The sequence below is a fragment of the Macaca nemestrina genome, chromosome 18, assembly GCF_043159975.1.
Source record: "Macaca nemestrina isolate mMacNem1 chromosome 18, mMacNem.hap1, whole genome shotgun sequence".
Taxonomy (NCBI): domain Eukaryota; kingdom Metazoa; phylum Chordata; class Mammalia; order Primates; family Cercopithecidae; genus Macaca; species Macaca nemestrina.
In genome coordinates, this window is record NC_092142.1 from 27,892,548 (window position 1) to 27,919,794 (window position 27,247).

Sequence of the window (27,247 nt, forward strand, 5' to 3'; positions counted from 1 at the left end):
TGTATTAACTTCAGCTTCCAACTCCTGGCTTCAAGCGTTCCTCCTGCCTCGGCCTCCCGAGTAGCTAGGCTTACAGACTGGGGTTACAGGTGTGAGCCACCGCGCCCGGCCGCTTTGGCCTCCTTTAAGAGCTTCCCTCCGCGCTTTGTTCCAGTTCTCCTCACGGTCTGTTCAGTGCGCGGGGTTGGGAGGCGGGAAACTGCCCAATGCCCAGACCTCACGGTCTGTTTCTCCTCAAGCTCGTGAAGCTCTCTGACAGCAGAGACCCAATCACGAGGCGGAGACTTAGCCTTCCACATCGGGCAGCGGGTCGGCCGCATCCTCGATCTGGTCTTGGGGACTCGAGACCAGAGGGAAGAGCACGTCGACCCGCCCGGGGGACCTTAGGGCCACACGCCACCTATCCACCGGCTTCCCCAGCAAGCCCACTGCGCATGCTCCATACTCCAGCCCCGTCCCCATTCAGGGGCGGGCCGCGCCTGCGCAGCTACCCGGCACTGGCTTCCGGGTGGTGCGAGCGAGATGGGGTGGAGGGCCGGTCTGGCTGAGTAGAGGCGGTGAGTGGGCGTGTGCGCGGAGCGGTCTGGCCCGAGGGCTAGGGGCTGGCGGAGGGTCTTCGGGCCAGGTCGCAGGGCGCGGAGAGAGCCTGGGATCGCCGTCTGCCGCTGCTACCCGGTATGTCGGCGGAGGCCTCGGGCCCGGCGGCCCCCGCGGCCCCGTCCCTGGAAGCCCCCAAGCCCTCGGGTCTCGAGCCTGGCCCCGCCGCCTACGGTCTCAAGCCGCTAACCCCGAACAGCAAATACGTGAAGCTGAACGTGGGCGGCTCGCTGCACTACACCACGCTGCGCACCCTCACGGGACAGGACACCATGCTGAAGGCCATGTTCAGCGGCCGCGTGGAGGTGCTGACCGATGCCGGAGGTACTAGCGGCGCCCCCACCGTGCCCCCATCCCCAGATCCCCAACTCCCGTTCCCCTCAGTCTCTCACCAACGGGGCTCCTCATGCCCCTTCTCTCTGCCCGCTGCTGTCCCGTCAACTCATTCTCAGCTCCCTCCAGCCCCGACATCCCATCTTCTCGCCTTTTCTCATTCATAATTTCTTTTCTCCTCCCCCAATCCTTTACCCCCAGCAATAACCAACACTTACGGAACCCCTAACTCTGCCAGGCGCTGTGGTAAGTGATTGAACGTGTCAGTTCATAATCCTCATGACTACCTCTCCCACCCTTCACGCCTCAGCTCAAGACTTGGGAACCAGCCCTGCTGCCTGCAGTACTACTCCTGGCAGCCTTCATCAGTTTCCTCCGACCGCCCAGCCTTTTGTTTCCCTTTCTGCTTCAGAACTGCTAACAACCAGCCAGGAGGGCTGGGAGATCTTGTCTGCCTCTGTGTTCCCCTGACACAGGTCCCTGTACACTCTAGGAATCCATCTGTATATACACATTGCAGAAGGAGGCTGCTTTGGGTTTGCCAGGGACACCAGAGTGGAGGGTGGACAGGTGTCCTTGGCAGGTGAACCTTACCTTCTTGGAGTGTTGTATTCAAGTTTGGACCCTTCGTGCCCAAGTGAGACCTTGAAGTTTTGGAGTTTGGGAGTGGGAGAGTCTTAAAGGGAGGGGTTAACAAGGACTGTGAGAGCAGTAGAATAAAAATTTGGGAGGCGGAGATCTGCCTTCAGGTATCAAAGGTGAAGAATTCGGCCAGGCACGGTGGCTCACGCCTATAATCCCCGCACTTTGGGAGGCCAAGGCGGGTGGATCACCAGAGGTCAGGAGTTTGACACCAGCCTGACCAATATGGCGAAACTCCGTCTCTACTAAAAATACAAAAATTAGCCGGGCGTGGTGGTGTGCGCCTGTAGCCCAGCTACTTGCGAGGCTGAGACAGGAGAATCGCTTGAACCTGGGAGGCAGAGGTTGCAGTGAGCCGAGTCGGCGCCACTGCACTCCAGCCTGGGTGACAGAGCGAGACTCTGTCTCAGAAAAAAAAAAGGAAGAATTCATTTGTCCAATGAGTATTTGTAAAATATCAGTTAGTGCTGGAGATAGGTAAATGAACCTGACAAAATTATATAACTTCCCTTTTTTTAGGGAGGTGAGAGATCAGAAGACCAATAAGCAAGTAAACAAAATGTATATGCATATGCAATTGCAGATAGTAGTAAGTTCTTTCTTTTTTTTTTTTTTTTGATAGTAAGTTCTATGAAGAATATAAAAGTTAAAATGGCAGTGAACTGGACGGGGGAGGTAGACATTTTAATTAAATAGAATGGTGAGAATTAACATCGGGGGTTAGCGGTTTATTGATAAGGTAATTCTGCAAGAACTTTCTCGTGGTGAGAGTCTTCTGACTGTAGACCAGATTTGGATGAATTAATTCTCTGGCTGGATATGTATAAACTTATGAGAGAACTCGCTGGAGATGTTTTAAAGAGATTTCTTGGCTGTGGCACAGGCTTGAGACAGATCAGTATTCAGACTTTTTTGTGGCTTTGGAATCCTTTTTCTTTTCTTTTCTTTTTTTTTTTTTTGAGATGGAGTTTCGCTCTTGTTGCCCAGGCTGTCTCGGCTCACCACAACCTCCGCCTCTCAGGTTCAAGCGATTCTCCTGCCTCAGCCTCCTGAGTAGTTGGGATTACAGGCATGCGCCACCACGCCTGGCTAATTTTGTGTTTTTATTAAAGACGGGGTTTCTCCATGTTGGTCAGGCTGGTCTCGAACTCCTGACCTCAGGTGATCCGCCCACCTCGGCCTCCTAAAGTGCTAGGATTACAGGTGTAAGTCACCACGCCTGGCCTTCTTTTCTTTTTCTTTTTTCTTTTTATTGTTTTGAGACGGAGTTTCTGTCTTATTGCCCAGGGAGTGCAATGGCGCGATTTCGGCTCACTGCAAACTCCACCTCCCAGGTTCAAGCTGTTCTCCTGCCTCACCCTCCCAAGTAGCTGGCATGCGCCACCAAGCCCAGCTAATTTTGTATTTTTAGTAGAGATGGGGTTTCTCCGTGTTGGTCAGGCTGGTCTCAAACTCCTGACTTGAGGTGATCTACCCGCCTCAGCCTCCTAAAGTGTTGGAATTACAGGTGTGAGTCACTACACCTGGCTGGAATCCTTTTTTCTTATAATTTAGGCCAGGTTTGGTGGCTCACACCTATAATCCAAGTGTTTGGGAGGCTGAGATGGGAGGATCACTTGAGCCCAGGAGTTTGAGACCAGCCTGGGCAACATAGTGAGACTCCGTCTCTACAAAAAAATAATTTTTTTTTTTTTTTTTTTTGAGACGGAGTCTCGCTGTGTCGCCCAGGCTGGAGTGCAGTGGCCGGATCTCAGCTCACTGCAAGCTCTGCCTCCCGGGTTTTTACGCCATTCTCCTGCCTCAGCCTCCCGAGTAGCCGGGACTACAGGCGCCCGCCACCTCGCCCGGCTAGTTTTTTGTATTTTTTAGTAGAGACGGGGTTTCACCGTGTTAGCCAGGATGGTCTCGAACTCCTGACCTCGTGATCCGCCCGTCTCGGCCTCCCAAAGTGCTGGGATTACAGGCTTGAGCCACCGCGCCCGGCCCAAAAAAATAATTTTTAATTTAGTAGTTCCAGGTCACTCAGCAAAGCCATCTTTCCCCCTGCTTCTCCCCACCCCACTAGGTTGGGTGCTGATTGACCGGAGCGGCCGCCACTTTGGTACAATCCTCAATTACCTGCGGGATGGGTCTGTGCCACTGCCGGAGAGTACCAGAGAACTGGGGGAGCTACTGGGCGAAGCACGCTACTACCTGGTGCAGGGCCTGATTGAGGACTGCCAGCTGGCGCTGCAGGTGAGGGCCTTCCGAGTCCCTGTGCCTATGTTCCTGGGAGAGCTGCCCAAGCAGGTATTAGGGCAGAAAAAAGGAGATACGGGGTATGGCTTGGAGAGCCTGCTTCTGACTGGCCATAACCCCAGAGAATTTGAGGTGCCATCTTCTGCATCCCTGCTGCCTCAGGCAGCATCCCCACCCCAACCTCAACCTCATGCCAGGACGTTTGCAACGGTTAAATAGCTACTCTCTGCTTCCCACTCTTCTTATGCAGCCAGTCCAGCTGTTACACTCGCACCTGAGTAATTATCTTTAAACACAACCCTGATCTATTCTCTCTCTCGCTCAGAAATCCTAAATAGCTCCCTCATGTCACTAGGGAAAAACATCTAAATTTAAATTGAAATATAATAACCTCTGTGATCTGGTATCCTGGGAGGCAGCATTCTCCCATGGCTTCCGCCCCCCACGGGCTTTCTATTTTTTTTTTTTTTTAAACGGTGAAATTCTTTATTCAAATGAAATCTCACAGAAGCAGGTCCACTCCCAGTAAAACAGGGTTGGGGATTCTAGAGACCCCACCTGCTGGGCCCCAGTTTTGTGGACCCCTTAGGGTTCCGAGGAGCAGAGATTGGAAAGTGAAGCCAGGACATAAGAGTTCCGTGTCACCTCTGTCACAGCTGACTCAGTGACCTTCAGTGAGTCCATTCCTACCTCTGGGATTCTGTCCTCATGTTCCAAAAGATAGGGAAGGGAGAAAAATAAGTACAAAGTAGTGAGTTTTACATAAAGCCTGTTATTCTGTTCTATTTTTATAGTGTTAAAAATGTCCTTTCTTTTATGATACAATAGTAAGAGGAGATTATAAAAGTTTCTTTTTGAATACCCTTTATAGATTAAAAGGTGGCCTCTCTGAACAACTTTTGTCTCAGGGAATGCTTCCTGGTTCTTGAAACCCAAAGGTGTAAATCTCCTTTGGACAATATCCATGTTTTTCAAACTTTTCGATTGCCTCCCATAGGGAAAAAATGCATTTTAGTGCTCATTGTATATAACTGAAATAACAGTTCTATAAAAAGATACTTTTAGTGAAATGTACTCTGATAATCTTTCTTTTTAATGCTGTTTGGGACTCATTACTTATTGCATGACCCATTAATAAATTACTACTTGCATTTGAGAAACATTCATTGGACTAGATCTTGGAAGTGCATTCCTGCTCTGTAGCATTTTTGTTTCGTTTTGTTTTGTTTTGAGACAGAGTCTCTCTGTCGCCCAGGCTGGAGTGCAGTGATGTGATCTTGGCTCACCCCAACCTCTGCCTCCCAGGTTCAAGCAATTCTCCTGCCTCAGTCTCCCAAATAACTGGGATTACAGGCACCCGCCACCTCGCTTTGCTACTTTTTTGTATTTTTAGTAGAGACGGGGTTTCACCATGTTTGCCAGGCTGGGCTCGAACCCCAGACCTGACGTGATCCATCCGCCTTGGCCCCCGGAAAGTGCTGGGATTACAGGCCTGAGCCACTGTGCCCAGTGTGTAGTTTTAAATTTACTAATGTTATCGTGTACCCACTGTGTGTCAGGAGCAATTCTGCTATCTGCTTGTGTATACGTCTTGTACCCTTGTTTGACATAAAAAGAAACGTGAGAGAGCTTGGATGATGCGTCCAAGGTCAAAGAGCTGGGAAGCAGCAGAGCTTAGATTTGACCCCAGGCTATCTGACTATCTGACCTTCAGCCTCCCAAGGGCAGTACTTTTCTGTACTCCTGCTCTCTCCTTTCCAAGTTCCCTCCGCACCTCACACAGCTCAGCACACTCCTCAGTGTGTGGCAGGCACTTCATCAGTATTGGTCTATGCAAACGTTTTGTCTTTCAATTTTATTTCTTTCCCTTTATTCCCAATCCCCTGCCTACTTTCCTTTTCCCCAGGGGCACCCATCCAGTTTTGATGTTTTGATACATATGCTCGAAAAGCTAAAGCATTGTTCTGCATATGTGTGCATTTTAAATGTCCATAAATGGCCTTGAAGCTGTGAATCAGTTTCTGTTGCATTGTGTTTTTTAAATTCAGCACTTTTTTCAAGATCTATTCATGCTGCTCCAAGTACATCTAGTTCTTTGCTTCTGACAGCTGCAGAGGAATCTATGGTGTTCATTCACCATATTTTGTTCATACATTCCCATGAGGTTGGAGACCTAGATTGCCTTCCAGTTCCTGCCCCTACAAACTGTGTCACCATGAGCATCCTGGTACACGTTCCCTTCTGGTTCTGTGCCATTCTCCCGTGATTGTAACTGGGAGTAGAATTGCTGGATAACAGGACACCTGCAAACGGCGTTTTAGTAAATATCATCCAGTTGCTCTCCCGAATGGTTATAGTACTTTATCCTCATAATGAGCAGTGCATAAGAGATCCCATTTCTGCATGTCCTCATCAAAACATGGCATCATCCAGCTTTCTAATTTTGCCAATCCGATGAATGTAGCGTGATCTCATTTTCATTTGCATGTCTCTGATTACTAATGAGGTTCAGCATCTTTTCCTATACTCACTAGTGTTTTTTGTTTCCCTTCCTGTGAATTGCTTATTCATGTTCTTTACCAGATTTTCTGCTTTTTTCTTTTTCATGTTGCTTAGCAAGAGATCCTTGCATATTTTAGTTCAGTTCCTAGGGATAATTAAACCTTATTGCATATGGGCATGTCTTATACATGCCCTGGAGCATGGATTGTACATAACAAATTAACCTCTAAGCCTGTATCATGGGACTATTTACCTACCATTCTCAGCAAAGTTCAGAAAATACTCGAATTATTTGCTGTTTTTTTGTTTTTGTTTTTCTTTTTTTGAGATGGAGTCTCACTCTGTTGCCAAGGGTGGAGTGCCGTGGCACGATCTTGACTCACTGCAACCTCCCTCTCTGGGGTTCAAGTGATTCTCCTGCGTCAGCTTCCCAAGTAGCTGGGACTACATGTGCGCACCACAACACCCAGCTAATTTAATTGCATTTTTGGTAGAGATGGGGTTTCACCATGTTGGCCAGGCTGGTCTTGAACTCCTGACTTCAAGTGATCCTCCTGCCTTGGCCTCCCAAAGTGCTGGGATTCAGGCATGAGCCACTGTGCCCGGCCGTATTTGCTGGGTTTTGAGATTCAGATGAGGAACTCCAGTTGAAAAAGCCTGTTCTAGGTAAAAATTTCTAGTTAGATATCGCTAATATTTTCTCTTAGAATGTCACCTGCTTGTGGCATCTAGCATTGAATGGAAATCCTTGATTTTTTAAAATTGCAAATAATCATTTATTATTTTAAAGCAGCATTTATTAATTGTAGAAATTTCGGAAACGCAAATAATCTAAAAAATAAAAGCACCAAATATCCTTCCAGGTCTTCTCCTGTGTGAGAGTATATGTGTGTGTGTGTGTGTGTGTGTGTGTGTTTGCTTGCTTGCCAAAATACAATCGTGTTGTATGAAATGTTTTATAATCTGCTTTTTTGTTGTTAATAATTGCTATCTTTACATGTCAATAAATTTTTATTTAATATCCAGTCCAGGGCATACTCCGGTTTCTCCAGTTGTTCCAGAAATGTGTTTTCATAGCTGGTTCATCAAACCAGAACCCAGTCTAGATCTTCACGTTGCGCCTGGTTATCTGCATGTTGACAATGGAAAGCACGACTTTACAAATAATCTCATGGAAGAATGTTGAAGAGATGATAAGAGTTATAGGTATTCGATGGCACGAATGTAATTACTGGTTCAGGTAAAGATTATCAATTGGTGTGTCATTGATAGGTAACTGCCTTAATACAGTGGTGAAATAATACCACATGCATTACTTTATTATAATCCAAGGGGTCCCTTTGTCCTCACGATGCTGGCTTGTTAAAGAGACTGCCAGTTGTCCTGCACAATGACCCGCTTTCCAACTTTGCCTGGTTGTTTACTCCTAGTATCATTTCGTTTATTACCCAGCCCTATCCTTAATTTCCTATAAACCAGACCGTAGATTTTAAATGACTGATATTGGGCGGGTGCAGTGGCTCATGCCTGTAATCCCAGCACTTTGGGAGGCTGAGGCGGGCGGATCACAAGGTCAGGAGTTCAAGACCGGCCTGGTCAATGTGGTGAAACCCTGTCTTTATTAAAAATATAAAAATTAAGCCGGGCATGGTGGCTCACACCTGTAATCCCAGCACTTTGGGAGGCTGAGGCGGGCGGATCACAAGGTCAGGAGTTCAAGACCAGCCTGGCCAACATGGTGAAACCCCGTCTCTACTAAAATACAAAAAAAGTAGCCAGGCATGGTGGTGGGCATCTGTAATCCTAGCCACTCAGGAGGCTGAGGCAGGAGAATTGCTTGAACCCGGGAGGCGGAGGTTGCGGTGAGCCGAGATCACACCACTACACTCCAGCCTGGGCGACAGTGCGAGACTCCATCTCAAAAAAAAAAAAAGAAAAGTTACAAAAATTAGCTGGGAGTGGTGGCGGGTGCCTGTAGTCCCAGTTACTGAAGAGGCTGAGGGAGAAGAATTGCTTGAACCCAGGAGGCGGAGGTTGCGGTGAGTCAGGGTTGCACCACTGCACTCCAGCCTGGGCAACAGAGCAAGACTCCGTCTCAAAATAAATGAATAAATAATAAAATAAAATGACTGATATTAAACATTTTGGTTAGAATACATTTTAGGTAATATTATGTATGTATTTCACATTGGGCCACATCAAGCAACCTGTAATATTGTTAGCATGACTCGTCATTAATGACATTCATAATTGGCCCCTGGATCTAGGGGATGGTGGTTTGATTTATCTATCATCGTTACATTTCCTTGTTGCCAACTATAAAGTAATGCATATGGTATCATTTGGCCACTGTATTAAGGCAATTACCTATCAATGACATACAAATTGATAATCTTTACCTGAACCAGTAATTACATTTGTGCCATAGAATACCTATAAGTCTTATCTCTTCAACAGTATTACATGAGATTATTTGTAAAGTCATGCTTTCCATTGTCAACTTGAAAAATTCTTGATTTTGATGTGGTCCACCAATTCCTCATCATTTTTTGCCTGATGCTGTATCCTTATGCTCTTGTTTAAAAATGTTTTTCTAATTTTCTATTTCTTGTTAACTTTTATTTTTTGAAGCTGAGTCTTGATCTGTTGCCCAGGCTACAGTGCAATGGTGTCATCTCGGCTCACTGTAACCTCCACCTCCCAGGTTCAAACGATTTTCATGTCTCAGGCCTCCCAAGTAGCTGTGATTACAGGCATGCACCATGACATCCGGCTGATTTTTTTTCTTTTTTTTTTAAACGGAGTCTCACTCTATTGCCCAGGCTGGAGTGCAGTGGCATGATCTCGGCTCACTGCAACCTCTTACTCCCGGGTTCAAGCGATTCTCCTGCCCCTGCCTCCTGAGTAGCTGGGATTACAAGTGTGCACCACCATGCCTGGCTAATTTTTGTGTTTGACCTTGTGATCTGCCTGCCTCGGTCTCCCAAAGTGCTGGGATTACAAGCATGAGCCACCACACCCGGCTAATTTTTGTATTTTTTGGAGAAAGGGGCTTTTGCCATGTTGGTCAGGCTGGTCTCAAACTCCTGAGCTCAAGTGATGCACCCACTTTGGCCTCCCAAAGTGCTGGGATTACAGGCGTGAGCCACCATGCCTGGCCTGTGGTTTTAAATATGGATTTTTTTCATATATGGGTATTTTAATCTAAGTGGAGCTCACTTTTGTAAATATGAATTGTGAAGGAATTTAGCTCATTTTTGTCTTCTGTAGGGTTAGGTAGTTTTCCCAGTGCCAGCATTTAAACAGTCCAGAGGTAGCCAGCACCCAAGACGGCCACCAGGGGTTCTTGCCTCCTGGTTTCCAGGCTCTTGTTTAATCCCCTCCCACACGAAATAGGGCTGACTTTTTCAGTTCTTCACCAAGGAGACTCTTGTGTATGACCAATAGGACATTGCAGAAATGACAGCATGTGACTTTGAAGCTAGGTCATAAAAGACATTCCAGCTTCTGCCTCTCTTTGGGGTCACTCACTCTGAAAAGTGCTATGTGAGGACACTCAGGCACCCCTAAGCAGAGGTCTCCACTTGGTGAGGAACTGAAGCCCCTGCCAACAGCGAGCACAGACTCCCCGCCATACTGGTGACCTGTCTCAGAAGCAGAGCTTCTAGGCCCAGGCAAACCTTCCAATGACTGCAGCCCTAGCCAAAATCGAGACTGCAGCTTCGTGACAGACTCTGGGCCAGGGCCACCCAGCTAAGCCCATCCCAAATTCCTGACCCACAGAAACTATGTGAGATAATGTTTATTTTTATTTATTTATCTTTAAATAGAGACAGAGTCTTGCTATGTCGGCCAGGATGGTCTCGAACTCCTGACCTCCAACAGTCCTCCAGCCTTGGCCTCCCCAAATGGTGAGATTACAGGCATGAGCCACCACACCTGAACTATTGTTTTAAGCTGCTAAGTTTGTAGTAATTTGTTACCCAGCAACAGAGAACAGACTTCGGTTTCTGGAATGGGGGTCTGCCATAACAGAAACCTCAAATGTAGAAGTAACTTTACAACTGAGAAGTGGGAAGAAGCTGGAAGGACTTTGAGGAGATTGTTAGTAAAAGCTTAAGGAGTGTTAAAAAGTGTTGGCTGGGCACAGTGGCCCACGCTTTTAATACCATAACTTTTGGAGGCCGAGGTGGGAGGATCACTTGAATTCAGGAGTTCGAGACCAGCCTGGGCAATATAGTGAGACCTTGTCTCTAAAAAAATTAAAAGAAAAAAGGTAAGAAAGTCTGTTGATAAGAGTCCAGTGACCTTTAAGAAAGCTGCAATAAGGGCTTAAAAAAAAGTTAGGAAAATGGATGGAAAGGACATCCTTGTGTAGCGGCAGAAAGTTTAGCAATGCTGTCTCCTGCATTAGTGTGCAGGGTAGGAAACATACCTAATGAACAGAGGGTCTAGCTAAGGAGCTTTCCAGACAGAATGTTGAAGGTGCCACCTGGCTTCTTGCTGCTTATAGTAAAATTGAAGAGGAGAGAGTACGTTAAAGAAAAAACCACTCGAATGAAAAGGAGCCTGAAATTGTTGGGTTTGAAAATCCCCAGCCTTTCCAGATAACAAGTGATGTTAAAATCAAATGGCTTCCATGCAAAGATTAAATACAAGGCATTAAATATAGGAAAATGTGGTCTAAAGGTGAAGCTGAGGATGTGATGAAAAAGTCCTTTGTTAAGACCTCAGAAATACCAATAACATGCTTCAGAGGGATCTTCCAGTCGAATCAAATAATAATCGTGCTTCTGAGAAGGTTAAAGGTGTTGTCTCTCAGCATCTTAGCACAACCCCAAAATAGAGAAGGGCTTATCCTGCAGAGATTTTTTTTTTTTTTTGAGATAGCTCCCTGCAACCTCCACTTCCTGGGTTCAAGCGATTCTCCTGTCTCAGCCTCCCGAGTAGCTGGGATTACAGGTGCCCACCACCACGCCCCGCTAATTTTTGTATTTTTAGTAGAGATGGGGTTTCACCATGTTGGTCAGACCACTCGAACTCCTGACCTCAAGTGATCCACCCGCCTCGGCCTCCCAAAGTGCTGGGATTACAGGCGTGAGCCACAGTGCCTGGCCACTTGCAGATATTTCTAGGTGTGGCTTTTTTCTAATGTAGTGAACCCTAAGACGTGCAAGATACCCAGTAAGTTATGCAGAGAATTATATTGGCAGAAACACTGCCAGCTTGGACCGAAAGGGACAGAGCCAGTACAAAAGGACAAGAGGCCTTTGCACACCCAAACTTCTACAGGCAGGAAGCAGGCAGATGAAACTGTGAAGCTGCAAACATCTTTTATGGAAGAGGTGGGATGACTCAGGGAGAGCCATGGAGAATCATTCCTGACAGGAGTAGGCATCAAAGAGTTCCTAGCATTTCTCCAACTGGATTACAGAATTTCTACAGACTAGTGACTTATATGTGCCTGCTGTCCCCTGCCCTTTTTTTTTTTTTTTTTGAGACAGAGTCTTGCTATGTTGTCCAGGCTGGTCTCGAACTCCTGGGCTCAAGTAATTCTCCCACCTTGGCCTCCCAAGTAGCTGGGATGACGGGCACATGCTACCACACCCAGCTTCCCCTGCTTTTGAGCAAGAGTGTCGTTACTGGTTATCCTGTGCCTGCCTCTACCACCGCACACTGGGAGTGTGGAGGAAATGACCTGTCTCTTTAGTTCACAGGTCTGCAAATAGGAAATGTACTTAAGGGCTGGATGCGGTGGCTCACGCCTGTAGTCCCAGCACTTTGGGAGGCCAAGGCAATTGGATCACTTGAGGTCAGGAGTTCAAGACCACCCTGGCCAACATGGTGAAATCCCGTCTTTACTGAAAATACAAAAATTAGCTGGGGCGGTGGTACATGTGTGTAGTCCCAGCCACTTGGGAGGCTGAGGCAGGAGAATCACTTGAACCTGGGAGGCAGAGTTTTCAGTGAGGTGAGATGGTGCCATTGCACTCCAGCCTGGGAGACAGAGCAAGACTCCATTTTGAAAAAAAAAAAGAAATGCACTTAAGGAGCCATAGTTAAGGAACTGCATGCTAGAGCCACATCCCCACCTGGGCCTGATGGAGATGACGAGATTCTATACTTTGAGCTGATGCTGTAATGGGATGATGGGCATCCTGGGAGGTGGTGAGTATATTTGGCATGTGGGAGGGAGGAAATCACTGAGGGCCAGTGATGGCCTGTGGAGCCAGCCGCCAAGGCACCCTGATGATTCTCGTCCCCTGGTGCTCGTTCCCGTGTGTTATCTCCTTCCACACTGGATAGGACCAACAGACCTAGGCTGTAAAAGACAATGGAGGGGTCGGGCACCATGGCTCACGTCTGTAATCCCAGCACTTTGGGAGGCCGAGGCGAGTGGATCACCTGAGGTCGGGAGTTTGAGACCAACCTGACCGACATGGTGAAACCCTATCTCTATTAAAAACACAAAAATTATCTGGGCGTGATGGCACACATCTGTAATCCTAGCTACTTGGGTGGTTGAGGCAGGAGAATCGCTTGAACCTGGGAGGTGGAGGTTGCAGTGAGCCGAGATCATGTTACTGCACTCCAGCCTGGGTGACACAGTGAGATTCTATCTCAAAAATAAAAAAGATAACAAGGCTTCTACCTTCTCCTCTCTGGAATTATTTGCTCTGGGAAGCCAGCTGCCATGCTGTGAGGACACTCAAGCAACCCTGTGGAGAGATCCACATGGCAGGGATTTGCTGTTTCCTGCCAGCAGCTAGTGCAAACTTGCCAGCCACATGAACAAGCTTTCTCAGAATGCATCCTCTAGGGGCCATCATGCCTTCAGACGCCCACAGCCCCACTGACATCTTGGCCACAGCCTCACAAGAGACCCTGTGCTAGAGCCACCCAACTGAGCCACTGCTGAGTTCCTGACCCTCAGAAACGGAAGTAATAAATATGGTTAATTTAACCTCCTAAATTGGGGGCAGTTCATTACACAGTGTTAGATAACGAATTCATACTCCATAATTCCCCTCGTACATTTGTGGTGTCTTTAAAAATACCAGTTCTCGTATACACAGTGGTATGTTTCTGATCTCTCTGTTGTGTTTCTCGGGTGTGTTTGTTTTTGTGCCCGAACTAACACCATTTTCACTGTTGTGGCTTTGAAGCCTATCTTCATGTCTGGCAGGGTCTGCCTTTCCTCTTTGCTCTTCTTTTTAAAAACTGACCTAAGTATGGGAGGATGGCTTGAGCCCAGGAGGTCAAAGCTGCTGTGAGCTGTGATCACGCCACTGCACTCAGCCTGGGTGACAGCAAGACCCTGTCTCCAAAAGAAAAAAGAAAAAAAAAGACCTAAGTAATTGTAGACCTTTATTCTTCTATATTAATTTTAGAGAGTCTTATGAGTTTCTACAAAAAACAAATCTGGAATTTGTATTAGAATTGCACATTGGGTTTTCAAGGTTGGGAGAAGTGAGAGGGATTTTGGCATGAAGGTTCTAGAAGACAGAAGAGAAAGAAGCTCATGCATTTGCTTCTGATTTCTTTCTCCAACGTCATCCCAGCCAATGAAGTTCATTCACTCAACAAATACGTTCATTTGTTCAACAAATACTCACAGAGCATCAGTTATATACTAGGTAGTTATTCCTAGGTGGGAAGAGACAGATCATAAACAAATACAAAAAATTAGAAAAAGGCACTAAGTGCCATACAGAAAATGAACTGATAGGCGAGGCGTAGTGGCTCATGCCTGTATTCCCAGCACTTTGGGAGACAGAGGCGGGGGGACCACCTGAGGTCAGGAGTTGGAGACCAGCCTGACCAACATGGAAAAACCCCATCTCTACTAAAAATACAAAATCAACTGGGCGTGGTGGCACATGCTTGTAATCCCAGCTACTCGGGAGGCTGAGGCAGGAGAATTGCTTGAACCCGGGAGGCGGAGGTTGCAGTGAGCCGAGATCACGCGCCATTGCACTCCAGCCTGGACAACAAGAGTGAAACTCTGTCTCAAAAAAGAAAAGAAGGCCGGGCGCGGTGGCTCAAGCCTGTAATCCCAGCACTTTGGGAGGCCGAGACGGGCGGATCACGAGGTCAGGAGTTCGAGACCATCCTGGCTAACACGGTGAAACCCCGTCTCTACTAAAAAATACAAAAAACTAGCCGGGCGAGGTGGCGGACACCTGTAGTCCCGGCTACTCGGGAGGCTGAGGCAGGAGAATGGCGTAAAAACCCGGGAGGCGGAGCTTGCAGTGAGCTGAGATCCGGCCACTGCACTCCACCCTGGGCGACACAGCGAGACTCCATCTCAAAAAAAAAAAAAAAAAAAAAAGAAAAGAAAAGAAAATGAACTGATAACACAATAGGCAGGATATAGAGGAGGCTGTTTAGCCAGTGGGCCTGGGGAGGGCTGGCCCTGAGGAGGCACTGTGTGAGCTGCAATCTGAATGGCATGACAGAGCTGCCACGCTGACAGCTGAGCAAAGAAGCATCCCGGGCAGGGGCACAGCCAATGGCCAGGGTGGGCATGAGCTGGATGTGTAAAGCAGCAAGATGTCCATGGGACCAAGGCCCAGCAAGCCAAGGGAGCGTGGCAGAGAGGTCGGCGGAGCTTGGAGCCTGCAGAGCCCTGCGGACCACTGAGGAGTCTGGAGTTGTTCCCAACCAGCTTTTGAAGGCTTTTAAGGGAGGGAGTATGTGGCCTTTGGTTGTGCTGTTAACCACCTTCCGCTTCTTCCCCAGCAAAAAAGGGAGACGCTGTCCCCGCTGTGCCTCATCCCCACGGTGACATCTCCCCGGGAGGAGCAGCAGCTCCTGGCCAGCACCTCCAAGGTGAGGCCCCCAAGCCCTGCAGGGTGGAGGCTCACTGCGGGGGCCTCTCCCTGCAGCCTCACTCCTCTCCTCCATCCTCTCTCCCCTGCTAGCCCGTGGTGAAGCTCCTGCACAACCGCAGTAACAACAAGTACTCCTACACCAGGTGACCACCAGGGTGCGGGGCACTGGGCGGGACCCTGGGATGCAGCACAGCCCTGCTCCTGCCCAAGGCGAGGGCCACGGCCACACAGAGGGCCTACAAGAACATCTGCCTGCCTGCTCGCAGATTTAGCTTTGCCTCTTACCCCTGGCACTGTGGGCAGGTCCTTTCCGCTTCTCAGCTTCAGCTTAGTCATCAGTAAATGGGTTTGGGTGAGGATGAAGTGATAATGGTGAGCCTGTCCCAAGTGCTTTCTCTCTAGGAACTGGCAGAGTCCTCCCCCTTGAGGTCAGTACTGTTGTGAGCTCCATTTTACAGATGAGGAGGTTGAGGCACCAAGAGGTGAAGTAACTTGCCCAGTTAAAAAGTGGGGTGCCAGGACCCCCAGGGAGGCAGCCTGGCTCCAGGTCCCGCACGGGAGCTGCTCTGCTATGCTGGGATTTGCTCAGTGCATGTGGCTTCCCTTCTGAGGCCTGTTTAGCCTGGCCCCAGGGGCAGAGGAGGCTTCCTGTTGAGCACCAAACCCTGGGCAGGAGCAGAGGACTAGGAATGCATCCAGGCCCCTGTCCTGGGGTTATAGAGGAAGGGGTGCCAACGCTGAGGCCTCCTGGTCCCCTGGTCCCCAGCACTTCAGATGACAACCTACTTAAGAACATCGAGCTGTTCGACAAGCTTGCCCTGCGCTTCCACGGGCGGCTGCTCTTCCTCAAGGATGTCCTGGGGGACGAGATCTGCTGCTGGTCTTTCTACGGGCAGGGCCGCAAAATCGCCGAGGTGTGCTGTACCTCCATTGTCTATGCTACGGAGAAGAAGCAGACGAAGGTCAGAGGGGTTCCAGAGCCTACGTGGGGGGCTGGGGGTGGCCAGGACTAGGACCCTGGACAAAAGCAGGTTGGCAGGGGAAAGAGCCCACCCCCGGGAGGCAGGAGCCAGATCCTGGGGTCTGGGGTGCGCAGCAGTGGGCAGGCCACCCTATCCCTGTGGGTCTCTGTTTCTCTGTGAAATGGGGGTCATGGGTTAGAGCAGGGTGCTTAGCCTAGGCCTGTTGAATGTGTTTCAAGGCTGTTTGAAACTCCTGAAATGGGGACGTATGCGTGTTTCTGCATAGGAGGTCCATAGTTGTCATTAGAAACTCAGAAGGGGCCAGGCAGAGTGGCTTATGCCTGTAATCCCAGGACTCTGGGAGGCCAAGGCAGGAGGATCACTTGAGCCCAGAAGTTTGAGACCAGCCTGGGCAACATAGTGGGATCTGATCTCTGTAAGAACTCAAAAAATTTAGCCAGGTATGGTGGTGTGGTGGCATGATGACATGCACCTGTAATCCCAGCTACTCAGGAGGCTGAGGCAGGAGGATTGCTTGAGCCCCGGAATTTTTTTATTTATTATTATTATGATGATGGTTTTTTGAGACTGAGTCTCACTCTATCACCAGGCTGGAGTGCAGTGGCACGATCTCCGCTCACTGCAACCTCCACCTCCCAGGTTCAAGCGGTTCTCCTGCCTCAGCCTCCCCAGTAGCTAGGACTACAGGCACGTGCCACCACGCCCAGCTAATTTTTGTATTTTTAGTAGAGACAGGGTTTCACCATGTTGGCCAGGATGGTCTCAGTCTCTTGACCTCGTGATCCATCCACCTCAGCCTCCCAAAGTGCTGGGATGACAAGCGCGAGCCACTGCCTTTTTCTCTTTTTTGAGACAAGAGTCTCGCTCTGTTGCCCAGGCTGCAGTGCAATGGCGTGATCTCAGCTCACTTAACCTCTGCCTCCCGGATTCAAGTGATTCTCCTACCTCAGCCTCCCAAGTAGCTGGGACTACAGGCGCCCGCCTCCATGCCCGGCTAATTTTTGTATTTTTAGTAGAGACTAAATGTAGTGGAGAACTCTCTTTAGTAGAGACTTCACCGTGTTGGTCAGGCTGGTACTGAACCCCTGACCTCAAGTGATCCACCCTCCTCGTCCTCCCAAAGTGCTGGGATTACAGGCATGAGCCACTGGGCCTGGCCTAGCCCAGGAATTTGAGGCAGCAGGGAGCTATGATCATGCCACTGCACTCCATCCTAGGAGACTGAGTGAGGCCCCGACTCTAATTAAAAAAAAAAAAAAAAAAGGAAACTCAAAAAGGCCCATTGCCAAAAATAGATTCTTAAAACCTCAGGACCAGATGTCTCTTAGAACATCCTCTGAGTTTGTAGATCCTGAGTCATTAATGTAGCAATCATCAGCAGATATTCCCCAAGCCCCTGCTCTGTGCTAAGTACTGTACCAGGCTGGAAATCAAGGGGAATGAAGTGCTGAGCAAAGTACAAGCCCTGCCTCATGCCCTTCCTCATCTGGTCCCTTCTGAGCTTACCATGAGCCACATACCTCAGGTACACCGCAGTCATCGCACGTCTCTAAGCAGTCAGTGCTATTTCACACCTCTTACCTCTGCACACACTGTTGCCTCTTGGAATTCTTTCCTTCTATCTGCCTAATGAACTTGTACTTAATCTTAAGACTTAAGCTAAGCATCACTTTCTTTGGGTCACCTTCACTCATGAACTTTCAATCCAACAACCCCAAAGTTGGTCACACTCCCTTCATAGCTAAAGACAGTGTTTTATCATGTGTGGAGGAGGGGAGGGGGTTTGCATCAGCAGCAGCCTGTTAGTTTCTTGAAGGCAGGGCCATGTCTTTTTCTTTCCTATCTCCCATTAGCCAGGCACTTTTCACACATTGGAAGCTAGGAAACATTTATTGAATGAATGAATGAATCAGTGACCTAGCTTCCAAGAAACATCCTCTGTAATTGGGAAGATAGGAAGATAAACCAATAATTAAGAGTGCATGGCTCACACCTGTAATCCCAACATTTTGGGAGGCTGAGGCAGGGGACCACATAAGGCCAGGAGTTTGAGCAACACAGCAAGACCCCATCTCTACAAAAAATAAAAAAAAAATTAACCAGGCATAGTAGCACACCCAGGTACTCAGGAAGCTGAGGTGGGGGGATCACTTGAGCCCAGGAGGTCGAGGCTGCAGGGATCCATGATCACACCACTGCACTCCAGCCTAGGCAACAGAGTGAGATCTTGTCTCAGAAACAAATGAACGATTAAAAAAAAAAAAAGCCGGGCGTGGTGGCTCACGCCTGTAATCCCAGCACTTTGGGAGGCTGAGGCGGGCAGATCACAAGGTCAGGAGTTTGAGACCAGCCTGTACAACATGGTGAAACCCTTTTTCTACTAAAAATCCAAAAATTAGCTGAGCATAGTGGCACATGCCTGTAATCCCAGCTATTCGGGAGGCTGAAGCAGGAGCATCGCTTGAACTTGGGAAGTGGAGGTTGCAGTGAGCCGAGATGGCACCATTGCACTCCAGCCTGGGTGACAGAGCAAGACTCTGTCTCAGGAAAAAATAAAAATAAAATTTAAAAAACCAGTTTGCTAAGAGCTGTGTTAGATGCTTCCAAGGCCACACAAGGGAACACCCCAGTCACCTGTTCGACTTCATCCCTTTCCACTCCCTCTCATCTCTGCCTCAATTGCATTGGCCTCCCTTTTGATCTTCCAGTAAGACACTGGGTGCACTCCTGACCCACAGCTCTCACGCTGGCCCTGGCCCTCCCCAGGCTGCTCTTTCTGGTCTGTGTGCCTGGTCCCCTCCCCAACTCCTTTGGTCAGATACCACCTTCTCAGCAAGGCCTTCCCTGGAGTCCCTCTTAAAGTTGTAATACTCCTGTCTCTGGCCATCATATTCCCTTTTCCTAATGTATCTCTCTCTGTCTCTCTCTTTTTGTTTTTTTTTTTTAATCGATGAGATCTTGCTATATTGCCCAGGCTGGCTTTGAACTTGAACGCCTGGGCTCTAAGGATGCTCCTGCCTTAGCCTCCCGAAGTGCTGGGCTTACAGTCAGGAGATACCACACCCAGCCTATTTCTTTTCCTAAACATCATCATTTGACTTCATTTATATTTTATTTTATTTATTTATTTTTTTGAGATGGGGTCTCACTGTCACCCAGGTTGGAGTGCCATGGTGCAATCTCGGCTCACTGCAACCTCTGCCTCCCATGCTCAAGTGATCTTCCCACCTCAGCAGTGGGAACATAGGTGTGGGCCACCACACCGAGCTAATTTTTTTGTAGAGATGGGGTTATGCCATGTTGCCCAGACTGGACTCATACTCCTGGCCTCAAGCTGTCCTCCCATCTTGGCCTCCCAAAGTGCTGGGATTACAGATGTGAGCCACCAGGCCAGGCTAGTTCATATTTTCTTAAGTGTATGACTGAGTCCTCCCACTAGAATGTAACTTCCTGAGGACAGGACCCTTGTTTTGTTCATTGCTATTTCTGTAGTGCCTAGAACAATACCTGGTGCAGTGCACTCACTCAGTATTTGTCAAATGAAAAAATATACCAAGAGACTAGCCAGGGAAGGAGATGAAGGAGAGAAAACAAATGATTCTGCCTGCCTGACTTCAGAGCTGAGCCTTGAAGTATGACTTTGCTGAGTAAAGGAGTGTCAGAGAGGCCAGGCCAGGCCCAAGGACCTGACTGCAGGGCTAGGAGGTGTGTCGATGCAGGAGCCCTGGGCAGGGGGGTGGCCCTGTGTGACTGCACCAGAAGGAAGGAGCTGGGGCTGGCTGGCCTTTTGCAGGTGGAATTTCCAGAAGCCCGGATCTTTGAGGAGACCCTGAACATCCTGATCTACGAGACTCCCCGGGGCCCAGACCCAGCCCTCCTGGAGGCCACAGGGGGAGCAGCTGGAGCTGGTGGGGCTGGCCGCGGGGAGGATGAAGAGAACCGAGAGCACCGTGTCCGGAGGATCCATGTCCGGCGGCACATCACTCACGATGAGCGTCCTCATGGCCAACAAATTGTCTTCAAGGACTGACCTCTGACCCTCCCCCTGCTTTCCTCTTGCCTTGGGGCCCAGTCCCTCTCTCTTTCCCTCCCCTTCCCAGACCTTTGCCCCGGCTCTGCTGGCCAAGTCGTGGGTCCTCCTCTGTCCCTTCATTGCATGGCACAGCTCACTTTGGCCCTTCTCCATCCATCCCGACCCTATTGCTAACAACATGGTACATTCCGGCCCCGCCACTCAGATTCTTCTGAAGCCAACACTTGTCCCTATCCTGGCCCTGCGTCCTTCCCTCTCCAGCTGGTTAAGAGGGATTTAGAATTCCCTTTCTCTTTTTTCAGTGCATCGTCCATGCCAAAGTGTGCGGCCCTTCCTAACGTCACCGCAGTCTGAGCCGCCTCCCACATCGTGCAGGGTAGTCCGCACCCTCCTCCCCACCATCCTCCCTACCTCCTTAACTTTGTACTAGACTGGCCTGGGCCTGCCCAGCTCAGCATTCTCAGTCTGTTTCATATTATTTATTATTTTAATTTTCTATTAAATTATTGAAATGAGTTGAGGAACTGGTGCTGGCTCCTGGGGAGAGGGATGAGGAGATGCCTGTGTTAGGAGGTATCTAGCCGGGCATGGTGGCTCCCACCTGTAATCCCAACGACTGTGGAGGTTGAGGCAGAAGGATCACTTGAGCCCAGGAGTTCAAGATCAGCCCGGGCAACAAAGCAAGACTGTGACTCTACAAAAAAAAAAAAAAAAAAAAAAAAAGAGGAGGTATCTGATTGTACCAGGAGAAGACATAAGGCCCTGCCCCAGCCTCTCCCTGGGAAGGAAGTAGTCAGGAGTTAGGAGAGGATTCAGAATTTATATTTCAGTGCTCACTAGCCAGTTCCCACCCTCCACACCCACCCACCCCCCGCAGTAGAGAGGAGGTCCTGGCTACCATCAGGCCGTCCCTGAGCGCAGTGTCTCTCCAGCCCAGGTGTGTGAAGGGAGCACCTTCCTTCAGGGGTCTGGTGCGAAGACAAAGTCGAGGGCCTGGCGCTCAGCCCCTGCCACGTTGGGGTGCCAGAGGTCCACGATGAAGACCACTCGAGGCCCATCTTCAGGGGAGCCTAGGGCACATGGGACAGGAATAGCAGAGCCACTGACATTAGGTATTTCCACACCAGAGCACTCACCAAACACCATAAAAGCAAACAGTAAATAAGTGACAGGCCCTGTTCTAACCCTTTAAATGTATCAAAAAACAATTTTTTTTTTTTTGAGATGGAGTCTTGCTCTGTCACCAGGCTGGAGTGCAGTGGCGTGATTTCAGCTCACTGCAACCTCTGCCTTTCAAGTTCAAGCAGTTCTCCTGCCTCAGTCTCCCTAGTAGCTGGGATTTCAGGCGTTCACCACCACGCCCTGGTAATTTTTTGTATTTTTAGTAGAGACGGGGTTTCACCATGTTCACCAGGCTGGTCTCGAACTCCTGACCTCAGGTGATCCGCCCACTTCTGCCTCCCAAAGTGCTGGGATTACAGGCGTTAGCCACCATGCCCGGCCGATATGTATCAACTCTTAATCAAAACAAACTGTGGTATTACCATAATTATCCCTATTTTATACAAAGCAACAAGCATAAGGAGGTTAAGTCCTTTGCCCAAGTGCAAGAGGTAGGACAGGAACCCAGAGTCCTGTGCTGGTAACCACTTTTCTGTGCACTTAACATTATCTCATTTAATCCTTGCAGTCACTTGATGAAGAAGGTGGTGGTCCTAGGGCATTGGAGAAGTTGTGTGACTTGTTCAAGGTCACGCAGCTGGAAGATGGTGGTGGTAGGACAGGAAGTCCGTTGGGCCTGATTCTGCTGTCCTCTAGTCTACGCTTCTTTGCTCCTGAGTCCCTCATCCCCCCTGCAGAATGGGCACCCCGTTACCATTGTGAGCCACTGTATGTAGAAAAGAGTCGTCCACCAGTAGACAGTGCCCCTCCGCCCAGCACTGGGGCTCACCGCCGACCACCAGCTCACAGCCAGGAGGGATCTTTAGGCCTGTAAGAAGAGACGCGGGCATCCAGCACTCCTGCCTCCAAGCCAGGGGCCCATCCTGGCCAGTCAGTTTGCAGCTCTAAGCGTCTTAAATGCCAGGTTTTGTGGTCGTCCTCCTTTCTTTCCAGAAAGTGGCCACAGTATAATTATAATACAGTCCTGGAGGAGGGAAGTGCTGGGAGATTAGCGAAACGCTGCTGTGGGTAGCATGACCCATCTATTTTTTTGAGACAAAGTTTCACTCTGTGACCCAGGCTGGAGTGCAGTGGTGTGATCTCAGCTCACTCTGCCTCCCAGGTTCAAGTGATTCTCATGTCTCAGCCTCCTGAGTAGCTGCTAGGATTACAGGCATGTGCCACAATTCCGGGCTAATTTTTTTTTTTTTTTTTTTGAGATTTAGTTTTGCTCTGCCACCAGGTTGGAGTGCAGTGGCATGATCTTGGCTTACTGCAACCTCCGCCTCCCGGGTTCAAGCAATTCTCCTGCCTCAGCCTCCCAAGTAGCTGGGATTACAGCTGCCCGCCACGATGCCTGGCTAATTTTTGTGTTTTTAGTAGAGACGGGGTTTCGCCATGTTGGCCAGGCTGATCTCGAACCCCTGAGCTCAAGTGATCTGCCTACCTCAGCCTCCCAAAATGCTGGGATTACAGGTGTGAGCCACTGTGCCTGGCCAGACCCATTTTATTTTATTTTATTTTATTTTATTTTAATTTAGTTTTTCATTTCATTTCATTTGATTTATTTTATTTTATTCTTAGACAGCACTGGTCTTGAACTCCTGGCCTCAAGCAGTCCTCCTGCCTTGGCCTCCGAAAGTGCTAGTATTTCAGGGATGAGCCACGGTGCCTGGCAGGAACCTCTCATTTTAGAGAAAAGAGAAGGCTTCCTGGAGGAAATGGCGTTTCCTCCTGGACTTCCTGACAGTTTGACTCAAGAGCTTACTGTGTGATAGGTGCTGTCTCCCCACGAGGTATAAGATTAAAGAGGATCCTGGCCCAAGGACCACATGGCCGAGTGCGGTGAGGAAAGTGAGCAGCCAAGTCAAATGATGGGGGAACAGGAAGGAATCCCAGAGGAAGTGTGGCACTTGAAAACTTGAATCCTGAAGGCTGAGTAGGAGTTTTCCAGGAGGTGGTACGGGGGAAGGGGATTCTAGGTTGAAAAGAACAGCACGTGTGGCATCTGTCAGGACTGGCCAGAAGGCTTTCATGATTTAGAGCACAGAGAGAGGGAGGAGAGGAAGGATCGGGAACTGATCCTGAGGCCAGTGTGCCCTGAAGTGTAGGACACATCCAGCTGGCAGCACAGGAGATGATTTGGGGCAAAACAAGGTCATGGTATGGAATAACAGAAAATTATTTCCCTTTCCATTTTCTTCCAGTCTTTAAGACATCAAAAAGTGCTGGGTGCGGTGCCTCACGCCTGTAATCTCAGCACTTTGGGAGGCCAAGACAGGAGGATCACTTGAGACCAGGAGTTTGGGTCCAGCCTGTCTTTACACAATTTTTTTTTTCTTTTTTTGAGATGAAGTTTCACTCTTGTTGCCCAGGTTGGAGTGCAATGTTGCGATCTCGACTCACTGCAACCTCCGCCTCCCGGGTTCAAGTGATTCTCCTGCCTTAGCCTCCCAAGTAGCTGGGATTACAGGCATGCGCCACCACACCCAGCTAATTTTTTGTAATTTTAGTGGAGACAGGGTTTCTCCATGTTGGTCAGCTGGTCTCAAACTCCCAACCTCAGGTAATCCGCCTGCCTCAGCCTCCCAAAGTGCTGCGATTACAGGCGTGAGCCACTACGCCCGGCCTACACAAATTTTTTAAAAATCAGCCAAGCATAGTGGTGGGCACTGGTCCTTGGGGCTGGTCCCAGCTACTCAGGAGGTTGAGGTGAGAGGATCCCTTGATCTCAGGAAGTCAAGGTTGTAGTGAGCCATATTTGTGCCACTGCACACTCTAGCCTGGGTGACAGAGCGAGAGCTTGTCTCAAAACAAATAAAAGGCCGGGCGCGGTGGCTCACACCTGTAATCCCAGCACTTTGGGAGGTGGAGGCGGGGGGATCACGAGGTTAGGAGATCCAGACCACAGTGAAACCCCGTGTCTACGAAAAATACAAAAAATTAACCCGGCGCGGTGGCGGGTGCCTGTAGTCCCAGCTACTCAGAAGGCTGAGGCAGGAGAATGGCGTGAACCTGGGAGGTGGAGCTTGCAGTGAGCCGAGATCATGCCACTGCACTCCAGCCTGGGCAACAGAGCGAGACTCCGTCTCAAAAAAAAAAAAAAAAAAAAAAGTGTAGGCTTCAGGATCAGAGAGACTAGAGCACTTAACTAGAATGTTCTAGACTGTTGAAAGCTTTCTTTTTTAAATTTCAGCTTGTGTTTATGAGTACTTTCTTGTCACCCAGGCTGGAGTGCAGTAGCACAATCTCAGCTCACTGCAGCCTCAAACTCCTGAGCTCAAGTGATCCTCCCACCTCAGCCTCTCCAGTAGCTGGGACCATAGGCACGGGCCACCATGCCCAGCTAATTGCTTTATTATTTGTAGAGACAGAGTCTCACTATGTTGTCCAGGCTTTTTATGAGTACTTCTACTTAGGGCAAGTAATACTGATGATAGTGCTATAAATATTTCTTTTAAATACGAAGAACAAAAGGTCAGGGGGAGAGCCAAGGTGAAGAAATGCAGTACAGGTGGGAATGACTACGGCAAAGCTTATGAATATGGTGTGCAGATAGCCGAGGCTCAGGAAATGCTGCTGTGGGTGGCAACAGGGAGCCATGGAGGAAGAGAGGCACAATGAGAACTGTAGAGCAGACAGCTCTGTGGCGGAGAGAAGGGTCTGGGAGGAAAATCATCAAGGCAAGGAGGTTGTCAGTAGGCGGCAGCTACTTACCCAGATGGCATCTGACCCGGGCATTGGTGGGCCCACAGCGGCCCTCGAGCCGGGCCCCAGGCAGGAGAACGGAAAAGCCGGCATTGCCGAAGGTGTTGGCACTCATAAAGCTTCGAAGCCCCCTCAGTGCCCTATAGGCCCCCGGGCACCGGCGGCAGTTGCTGGGTTGGCACCGGCCTGCTTGGTACAGCAGGAGCTGGTAGCACCCGGGGGCCAGAGGTGGGGACCAGCCCCGAGGCAGAGGGGTAGTCCCTGAGAAGTCCCAGCTCACAGCCCCGAAGTCCCGTAAAATGGCAGGGAAGCTGCTCTCCAGGAGCTCCACGTCGTGCCGCTGGGCATCCCGCGGCACAAAGGGGGCTGAAGGCAGGTCTGGTAGGAAAAGCAGGCCTGGGCGCTGAATACCTAGGACCCCTGGCCCTCTCCCAGGGCCTGGGCCACCCTGAGCTGCCCGCCTCACTCTACCCATCCCAGCCCAGGAGTAGCGCCTTGCGTAGGCCCGAAGCCGCCGGCTCACTAGGCCTTCCGTTCTAGGTCCTTCCCCGGGATCCCCAGGACCCCTTCGGCTTGGTCCGCCGGCCTCCGAGCATCCCACAGGCCCACCACGAACACCCCTAGCCCGGCTCCCAGCCCCTAAGGCCTGTATGTCTTGGGAGCCCAGGCGGTAGCAGTACCAGAGGAACAGGGAAGTGAGGGCCCCGAAGAGCAAGGTGAGGGCCGAGGAGGCCAGGGGTAGTGGCCACGGGAGCATGGTCAGGGAGGCCCTAGCCAAGAGGCCTGGGGCGTCCTCCGGACCCCAGTTCCCCTGTCCCCCCAGCTCCCCACCTGTCCCTTCCATGGCTGCCCCCTGGCTCCCCGCTGGACTGTTTCCCTTCCACATTCCACTCTGGGCTCTCTCTCTCCTTCCGCGGTCCTCTCTCCACGCTGAAGCTCCCTCTCCCCTCCTTCATGCACCTCTAACCCTCCTCTCCTTTCTCTCCCCTCTTCTCTCTCCTTCTACCTCTTCTTCCTCCTCTCCCTCTGTCGCCTCCTCTCCCTCTTCTTTCGCCTTCCAGCAGCCTCCTCTCTCTCGCTCTGCTTCTCTCTCCCGCCTCAATCTCCCCCTTTCCTCCCCACCCCCGCTTTTCGCTCGCTCTCTCTCCCGCTTCCTTCTAGCTCCCCTGGGCAGCAGTTCCTACCCCGCCTGGACCTGCAGTCCCGGCAACCCGCAGCCTGTCTTTCTCCGTGGCAGCTTCTTTCTCTCCGGCCTCACTGCTCTCTCCTTGCCCTCGCTCCTCACTAGCCCCGACCCTGCGGTCCTGCCTGGCTCTCGCTCCCTCTCTCCTACTCGCTCCTTCCTTGGCTCCCACTCACCCTGACGTCACTCCTTCCCGGAGCCCTCTCAGCTCAGCCACCCCCGAAGCCTCCCAGTGGCGCCGCAAGTCAGTCGGGGGCCGGGGGAGGGGGAGAGTCGTCTCTGGATGTGCCTCCCCACCCCCCCAGCCCGGAAAGGGCGCCACGTGGGGCGCAGGGGCCGGGGTGCCAGCCTCCAGCCGTCCCGCAATGCGAAAGAAGGGGCGGGTCTCGTGGGGCGGGGCATGAGGGGGCGGGGCATGAGGGGGCGGGGCATGAGGGCGGGGCGAGCGCGGACTAATGGCTGGGCAGGCGCCCGAGACTGCGGGCAAGGATGCCAAGGCCAGTCCGTCGGGCGGCCAGTCCCTCGGTCGGTCGGCCTGTGACTCCCGCTGGCCCTAGGCCAGCCCAGGAGCCCACGAGCCCGGCAAACACCGAAAGCGGCCTCAGCCAATCGCGGGCGGCGCCGGGCCGGGCCCGCCCCGGCGGGGCAAGGGGAGCTGTCCGCGCGCCACTGGTGCTGAAAAGGGCGCTGCGGAGGGAAAATCAGAGCCGAGGCCGCCTGTTAACTGGCCGGGATCACGGTTAATGGAAGAGGAGGGGTCTGTCTCTTCTCCCCAAACCCCGGCCCGTCACTCACGAGACTTCTCACAATCGTGGAAGCTCGCCATTCTCCCGGAGGAGGGAGAGCCCATTCCACCGAGCTACTGTAAAAGGCGAAGGGAAGCCCCGTGGGAGGTCTGGATGTGAACAGGGGGCATAATGGGGGGCCGAGCAGGCGCGAACCAAGCTGTGCAGCCTCTCGGCGCCCTGGGAAGAGGAGATTCAGATTCCAGATGTGCTGGAATGGCAGGCGGAGGGGGCTAATTACTGCTGAG

General features: G+C 50.5%; 2 protein-coding genes across 2 annotated transcripts; one reads left to right on the forward strand and one right to left on the reverse strand.

Annotated features, from left to right (window-relative positions):
• The first annotated feature begins 479 nt into the window (after window positions 1-479).
• LOC105482895 (potassium channel tetramerization domain containing 13) lies at window positions 480-20,677 on the forward strand. The gene is made up of 6 exons (XM_011743346.3): window positions 480-921; window positions 3,638-3,807; window positions 15,055-15,144; window positions 15,237-15,289; window positions 15,913-16,108; window positions 19,923-20,677. The coding sequence occupies exons 1-6, from the start codon at window positions 678-680 to the stop codon at window positions 20,157-20,159; spliced, it is 990 nt and encodes a 329-aa protein (XP_011741648.1). The 5' UTR covers window positions 480-677; the 3' UTR covers window positions 20,160-20,677.
• LOC105483003 (aspartate beta-hydroxylase domain containing 1) lies at window positions 20,627-26,590 on the reverse strand. Its single transcript, XM_071084372.1, is given in 5 exon segments — window positions 20,627-20,856; window positions 21,061-21,232; window positions 22,039-22,152; window positions 25,041-25,930; window positions 25,932-26,590. Coding segments are annotated over 4 exon segments (1,170 nt in total). The 5' UTR covers window positions 25,988-26,590; the 3' UTR covers window positions 20,627-20,856; window positions 21,061-21,122.
• Window positions 26,591-27,247: the final 657 nt, after the last annotated feature.

Bases quoted from the DNA above. Each gene is read 5' to 3' on its own strand.
- LOC105482895 (XM_011743346.3), top strand. From the start codon at position 678: ATGTCGGCGGAGGCCTCGGGCCCGGCGGCCCCCGCGGCCCCGTCCCTG. The intron at 3,808-15,054 runs GTGAGGGCCTTC...CTTCTTCCCCAG, and splicing joins ACTGCCAGCTGGCGCTGCAG to CAAAAAAGGGAGACGCTGTC. The intron at 15,145-15,236 runs GTGAGGCCCCCA...CTCCCCTGCTAG, and splicing joins TCCTGGCCAGCACCTCCAAG to CCCGTGGTGAAGCTCCTGCA.